At 33.6% G+C, this 7600-nt stretch overlaps 2 protein-coding genes and 1 long non-coding RNA gene across 5 annotated transcripts in view; 1 reads left to right on the forward strand and 2 right to left on the reverse strand.

Annotated features, from left to right (window-relative positions):
- The window catches only part of LOC104708454, a 2214-nt gene extending 722 nt beyond the window's left edge, over positions 1 to 1492 (forward strand). The window contains exons 3-5 of the long non-coding RNA XR_754770.1: positions 405 to 493; positions 749 to 895; positions 1150 to 1492. This is a non-coding gene — a long non-coding RNA (uncharacterized LOC104708454). The remainder of the gene's footprint in view (positions 1 to 404; positions 494 to 748; positions 896 to 1149) is intronic.
- On the reverse strand, positions 2787 to 4961 carry LOC104708455 (nuclear transcription factor Y subunit A-10-like). 3 transcript variants are annotated; one of them, XM_010425030.2, is made up of 5 exons: positions 4629 to 4961; positions 4149 to 4419; positions 3871 to 3962; positions 3573 to 3779; positions 2787 to 3489 (listed from the first exon to the last, which is right to left on the reverse strand). In XM_010425030.2, exons 2-5 carry the CDS (start codon positions 4342 to 4344, stop codon positions 3181 to 3183), a joined length of 804 nt encoding a protein of 267 aa, XP_010423332.1. In that variant the 5' UTR covers positions 4345 to 4419; positions 4629 to 4961; the 3' UTR covers positions 2787 to 3180. The 3 variants fall into 3 exon arrangements, with proteins under 3 accessions (XP_010423332.1, XP_010423331.1, XP_010423333.1); XM_010425029.2 differs by having other exon boundaries at positions 4149 to 4422; XM_010425031.2 differs by having other exon boundaries at positions 4149 to 4422; positions 4580 to 4635.
- On the reverse strand, positions 5884 to 6832 carry LOC104708456 (agamous-like MADS-box protein AGL80). The gene has a single exon (XM_010425032.1). It carries the CDS (start codon positions 6820 to 6822, stop codon positions 6061 to 6063), a length of 762 nt encoding a protein of 253 aa, XP_010423334.1. The 5' UTR covers positions 6823 to 6832; the 3' UTR covers positions 5884 to 6060.

The following is a 7600-nucleotide window of genomic DNA, read 5'->3' on the forward strand; positions in this document are numbered from 1 at the left end:
AAAAAAAAAAAAAAAAAAAAAAAAGAGTAGTAAATTTGGAGACTCTCCTTGCAAAAACAGAGTCAGAGCCACTTACTGATGTAGAATTGGCTTTAAAGAACAAGCTACTGAATGACATGGTGTCAAATGCTTGAAATGATGTCTCTGTTTTTTTTTTTTTTAAGTTTGATTGTGTTTTTGTTGTTTTACCAAACGTTTGTATTGTGCTGTTTGATCAATGTTTCTATTATGTTTTTTTTTATCAATGTATTGTGTTATGTTGTACTCTAGTTCATGTTTCTTCAACCTCTGCGCCAAGTATAACTTTAGGACTGACATGGATTCTGAACATGCATTTATCATCATCATATGCTCTGAAATTTGGGATACTTGTTTGCTGACTATCTCTTTCGCAATATGATCAGGATCAAGAACAAGTAACCCAGCGGATGGAGGCCTGTATGTACACAATTTCACTATTGTCAGTAGGTGGTTTCCATACTCATCTTTACTGGTCAGTGGTATTCTTCTAATCTTGTGATTGAATCTAGGCTTCATGACATGGTCTACATATCAACACATCTTTATCAGCTGAAGTTGTTTGATAAGCATCTTTGTCTTGTATGTTAAGCATTCTTACTTTTATGTTTACACAAGTTTTTCAAACTTTGAATATTTAGATCCTCCTATTTTAGATCCTTCCATTGGACTATGTCAAAACTAATAAACTTGCTCCAGTGTCTAACTTTTAACTTTTCATTTTTTTCAGTTATAAATATTGTTGGATCCCAAAAAAATGGATCCAACCGTTGGCGATGCTCTCATGTGCGTACATTTTTTTTTTGCTATTTCAATGTCAAAACGTTAGATTTGGACTTTGAATCTCCACAGTCTGCTAGCTAAAGAAAAGAGCTAGGTAAGGACATGAGCTTTCACTATTTTTAAAACCATTCAAAAATCTTTCAAACTAACTAAAATATGCACGTTTTAATTTGTTGTTTTAAAATATTTTTCTATATAAACGAACATGCATGTGCTTTATCACTACATCACACACTACCCCTTCTACAGAGAAAATCACAAGTAATATTCAAAGTATTTTTTTTTAGTTTTCATTCTTTAAAATTTTTAATTGTTTTAACAATTTGTTTTTTTTTTTTTTAAATGAAGACATGCAGGTATTCATTAAGAACGAGAATGGAAAGATTTACACTGTCGAGGTGACCCAAACGGAGACTATAGTAGACCTGTAGCGGAAAATTTACGGAACTTCAGAAATTCCGCAAGATATAATATTATACCATTATTATATCGAGAGTATTATTATTTCAAAATGGTATAATAATGGTATAATAATGGTGTATTATATCAAAAAAGATATAATATTATACCATTAATGGTATAATCAAAAAAGATATAATATTATAGGATGTAATAATGGTATAATAATGGTGTATTATATCAAAAAACAAATTGTTAAAACAATTAAAAAAATTAAAGAATGAAAACTTAAAAAAAGACTTTGAATATTACTTGTGATTTTCTCTGTAGAAGGGGGTGGTGAGTGATGTAGTAATGAAGCACATGCATGTTCGTTTATATAAAAAAAAATATTTTAAAACAATAGATTAAAACGTGCATATTTTAGTTAGTTTAAAATTCTTTTGAATGGTTTTAAAAATAGTGAAAGCCCATGTACTTACCTAGCTCTTTTTTTTAGCTAACAGACTGTGGAGATTCAAAGTCCAAATCTCTAAAATTGTTGTTGACATTGAAATATCAAAAAGAAAATGTGTACGCACATAATGCGATGTTTTGTAGTAAAAAGGTAACGTTTTTTAATGTAGTGGGCACAAGTTGGTGTATTTTTTTTCTTTTTTTTTTGTTGTCAATGCATTCAATCATCGATCACGGGTATGAAACTAGAAAATAACGAAAATATGTGGGGATCATTTCTTGGGTCGTTTTGGTTTGATTGGTTTTTCTGTATATACCCGGTTATGTTACTCTTTGTCATCTAAACCGATGGCTCAAAACCCCAAAGTCTTGTTTCTTGGTCAATGATGAGATAAACAAACACCCGCACAAACAAAGGAACTCAGAAACAGAGGACATGATAAACCAGAGGAATTCAAAAAAGAGAGAGCTTAGCCTAGTACAAATAGCCAGGCTTTTACTAAAAGAGCTTAACCATGAGTATCACATCACATAATAAAGATATGTTTAAGATTTAAGAACAGTTAAGAGATTGAAAAGCATTTCGCAGCTGCATCTTTTACAAACACCGACTCTTCCACTTCTTGACAAAACAAGGGTCACATTCTTCTGTGATGATTCCAAATATCTTGGTTGGTCAATCTCCTATAAAAAAAATCTACTATATTTTCTTAGGAATAGTTATATTAAGGAACCCTTATGTTTTGTAGATTTAACCCCATAAAAAAAGTATAATGTAAAACTATATGAGATCAAAATTATTCACATACATTAAAAAGAAAAATATTATTCTTAAATGATATATAAGAAAACTTTTCATTTTGGTTGATTTTCTGGTGAATATTCCAATTTTTCTTATGTTTAGATTATTTCTAAACAAAATTAATTATTTTATAGAAGATATTATTTTGAGAGTCTCTGGTTAAAAAGATTTCCATTCAAAAAATAAAACAAAATACAAATAATATTATTATTTGATTTAAAAATCATGATAAGAGTGTATAGAGTTTCTCACACATGTATCTTTTGAGGGGTTCGCATTCAATTTTTATAATTCATAAACAAAGAGCATATACATATATATATATATATAACAGTTAAATAGTTTCTCTGTTACATAAACCACATAAACTTAAAATTCTTACAGATGTTTCATAAACACACACATTAGTTGGAACAAGAGGGGTAGTAGCAAACCCATCATTGTTATTCACTAATTTTATTTTTTTACTTAGAAAACATAACCCAAGTTTTCTTCACCAGTTCAAATCTTATGAAGAAAACAGACGTATAAAAAACCTTGATATCTGATGAGCCAAAGATGATTTGCCTGTTTACAGCCAAACGGATGGTACAAGGACCAACCAAGGAAACTCATTGTCCTTTTTTTCAGGACACAAGTTCTCTCTTCGTTTGGCTGAAAGATAAGGGACAAGACAAAAGACCTGTGAACCAAAACCCCCAAGTCTTGTCCCTATCTGCTGATCATGTATTAAGATTGTAGCAGCCAGTATCCACTGTTGCTGCATTCCACTTGATAGGCATGACCATGCCACTAGGAGTACAGACTGACGAACTTAGAAAGTAATCCATACTTGTAACTTCGGATCCCGAGAGATTTGGCATTTTTGCTTCCCTCGATGAGTTCATGGTCCCGTTCTCCGGATGAAAGACTTCAGAACTCTGAGAATTGCTTGGCTTAGTTGCATCAACTTTCTTGGTGTTCAAGAAACGCCCACCAGATCCTCTAGGACGGCGCATAGCATGGAGATGGCGCGAGTGATGAATATATGGCTGCAACATCATTACATAAAGCAACATTTTCGAATATGAATATTGAACAAATTATCAAAAATTACTTTCAATAAGTTAGTTACCTTACGGCATCTACTCAGTTTTTCAGCCTTTGCTCTGGACAGGCGTCGCCTAATAATTCCATGGTACTGCTTCGCGTTCACATAGATGGTACCATCCTCTTCTGTCTCCATCTTTAGAGGCAGCATAACTCGACCGGAAGACCTCTGAGGTCCATAGGCTGAAAGAACTCCATAGTATTGTTCTACATGAGGATGCTTTGTGTAGATCTACAATGAAAAACAAAACACAGCAAAATACTCAACAGGAACAAAATCATAGGAATAGAAAAGTTTATGTTCCACTGCAAGAAAACTCTACCACTGGCCGAGCAAATCCAAACTCGAAGCAAGCTGCTTGCATCGTGAAAGCAACATGAGGCTTTGGCACATCTTGTGAACTCTTTTTACCACCTAAATTAAAGATTAGACAGAACATATAAGATTTAACTTAAAGCATTTGGTATTCATTCTGCAAGAAACAGAGACGTATTGTATTCTTGCAAGGCTATTAATTAATATATGATGTTACGGTTATGCAATCTTGGAATCTTCACTAAAACACACTTAGAGAACTCAGAACGAAAGCTGAGAGTTTACCAGGTGGTGAGAAAGTGAAGAGAGTAGTAGAACTTTGTTTATCCACCACATCTTGTTCTGTCTCAGGAGTAACTGCCTTGACTTCGGCGAATGAATCAGAAGCGTCTCCGGAAAGGCTCTCTGTAGTCAACGGCTGAGATCCAAAAGCATTCCACCATGGAGTCTGTGGTGGCGACAAAAGTTCCTCAGTTTGCATAGCTTATCTCCAATAAAAGTCCAAAGAAAAAGGGAAAAAGAGCCACAAGTCGATGTTGCTGCTGAGTTGAAAGATCTGCTAAACAAGATTAAAAACAAAACAAACAAAAAAAAATCAGTAACGAAACATTATTGTGCAAAACCTAGACAAGATCCTCAGTAGATACTAAAGGACGACGACCCCCAAAAAAAGAAGAAGATGGAAGAATCAAGCAAATAACAAAATAAAATCTTACAAATAACAGTCCAAATTGGGGTACGAAAGCATAAGCAGAGTAGACTTACATAAGAGAGTGAAAAGCTTTAAGATTCCTATTAGTTGGGAGCCATGTCGGTTCCAAATAGGAAACAAAGATCCACAGAGAGAAGGAGAGAGAAAGAGAGAGATGTGTCTATGAGTGAACAAGTGTAATGGAAACAAGAGCTTTAGCAACCAATCACCTTCAACTTTCATGCGATCGAAAATTATTAATTATAAAATTTTACTTTAGTAGGTAGTGACATTTAAAAAAAAACAAAAAGAAATAAATAGACAGAATTATTGCTCTAGTAAACTTGTAGTAGCGTTGGCTTGACGTGCTCTCTCCACAAGCTACAATGATCCCACAACACTTCATAATCATTTTCATTACCAATCTCCATCTGAGATTGGTAATGACAAGAAGCAGTAGTAAACAGTAGTACTACTGCGTTCTTGTCAAGTTTTATTTTTGTTCCCTTCTGATAAAAATAGGTTTTTATAGGCCGAAAAAAATAAAAAGACAAGGGAGAAATAAAGTTGGGAAGCAAACTATGGACCGACATTATAAGCCCAATTTAAAAAGGCCCATTGGAAAAGTATTAAAGGTTCGATCTTCTTGGGAGGATCTTGGTTCGTTTCCTTGATTCTCAAGCTTTTTTTTTTTTATCTCGAAGTCGTTGAATCAAACACACTCAACTCCTCAATTGGGTATGTTTAGTTAATGAGTTGGAAACATACCCAACTCCATTGGATAATTTACTTAAGGTCGGATTAAATCGGCCCAACAAATTTTGACCTATCTCAGAGTATATAACTCAGATAAGTCTCCTATAAAATTTGACATCAATCTTTAACCCTTATCCCAATTTTATTATATGCTCTTTTAAGATAATAATAATATGACAGGCTGTAAAAAAAAATGATATCTTTCCTTTTACTTCTTAAATACCCTAAGATATATTTCCTTTATATATATATATATATAGGTATGTATATATTTGTTTATATAGAAAACAAGATATGCAATATGCATGCATCTAATCTGTTTTTATTCCTGCACACAGCTCATACAACATGCAGTATATATTGAGGTTTGAAACATGTTGAAAGGAGATGTATATAAAATTTTAGTATATGTACGATGCATGAGTGATGAGAATGATATATAATCTCTCTAGTTGTAACTTGTAAGTGACTACTTGGATGCATGACAATGATTATCTTATAAAATACGATGATTTTAATAAAGTATACGGAGGAGTTCTTCAAATTGCAAAGAATAGTAAAAGACACAAACATTCAATATTAAAAATTAAGTTGACATGACAAGCAAATACACGAGTTTGACACAAAACAAGAGACACACGATAAAAACAATAGAAACTAGAGATATAAAACGAGCAACAGACAACGATAATAGAAAAGGACAACTTTATTTATTCAAAACTCCTTGTCATGTCAACTTCTACCGCAGCTTCATTCGGCATCGTCTTCAGCACCACCAGCAGCCTTGCTGCTCTCTCCTTTAGAGGTCCCCCCCAAGTTTTTATCACCAACAGCTGGTTCCATGTTTGGGTCCATTCCAGTGACCATTGTGGGTAAATGAGTCTCATCAGAAGGTTCTTGGACTTCTGGATCAGTGGAGACCCATTGATCAAAGTAATACATACTTCCAGTTTCCATCACGTTTCCGCCCCACCCGGCAGACGGAACATTCGAAGCCCTCAGGGTCGCATCTCCAAGAGATGCCTCGTCGACACTCATGTCAAGTTGTTCCGCTGAACCCATCTCTTTCCTCAAACACATAATCTTCTTACCCGTATACGAGAGTAATTTATCAACCTCGGTTGGGGAAAGATCAGCAAGTTGACGACCAAGGGCGAGCTCGAGCATGAGATCTTCCATCTGAAACTCCGTGATAGCCTTCCGAGTATCGGCTATTTTCTTCTCAAGCTTTTGGATATTGGTCTGGATGAATGACTCCGGATCAACGGCCTTCAAGTTCCTTTCATGGTCGGTTAGAGAGTAAAATTTGTCGAAGAGGGACTTCGCGGTTTGAGGAGCTGGCCACACCACCAACTGATCTACTTCACGGTCGAAAACAACGAGACATGCTTGCATGTCACACAGTATCGAGAGCTCCTTCGTCTTCTTAAGTAAACTAGCCAGCCTCTTCTCGAGGCTGAGTCTCCTGGCTCTCTCGTTGGCCCATGTGGTTGGAGTTTTTCTTTTACCCATTTTCAATGTTTTTTTCTTTCTTCTCTTTTGTGTGTGAGAAAAGAGAATCCTAGTGATCTTATTTATAAGAAAAACCAATAATAGATAAGGAAGTAAGAATGTGAAACTCTCTCCACAAATTTCTTTTTTGGTAAATTAATTACTAATAGGTCAAATTTCAGTCAACTAATGTTTGAATGGGTTTTTTGGAAACTTATTAACAAAAAAAAAAGTTATTCTTTGTTTTCTCCTCTATGCATGTTATTATCATCATCTTTCCATGTAGCTTTTCTATTCGTTTTTACAATAGCGCAAGAAACATCATTCATCAGATTTTCTCAAAAAAAAATTCTTTTTTTTCTTTTAGCAAACCTTTAAAGTTACTATATATATATATATATATATATACTAACTTTCAAAATAATTTAACAGAGTTTTGAAGACTTAAGAATATAATTTGTCGTAGGTTTTGAGAAATATAGAACATGCATCCATGTCTATTTTAATCTAAGTAATATTTAAAATACGAGCTGCAATTTTGCTTACCCACAAACAAATAGTAGCTCTTTTGATCAAATTAAGGATATCCTGCGCAGCTGCATAAGTGACAACAAATATTATGTTGTATTATATGATATAAAGAACGAATAATTTTTCATTAATTAGCTAGATTGTATAAATTAATTTACATTGAAATGACTATATATGTAAAAAAAAAAAAGGAACTTTGAAAACAAATTATTAATGGGTACACATTATGTATAAGATCATATACTTTTTTTTTTTTTTTTTTTTTTTT

This window comes from Camelina sativa, chromosome 8 (assembly GCF_000633955.1).
Source record: "Camelina sativa cultivar DH55 chromosome 8, Cs, whole genome shotgun sequence".
NCBI classification, from domain to species: domain Eukaryota; kingdom Viridiplantae; phylum Streptophyta; class Magnoliopsida; order Brassicales; family Brassicaceae; genus Camelina; species Camelina sativa.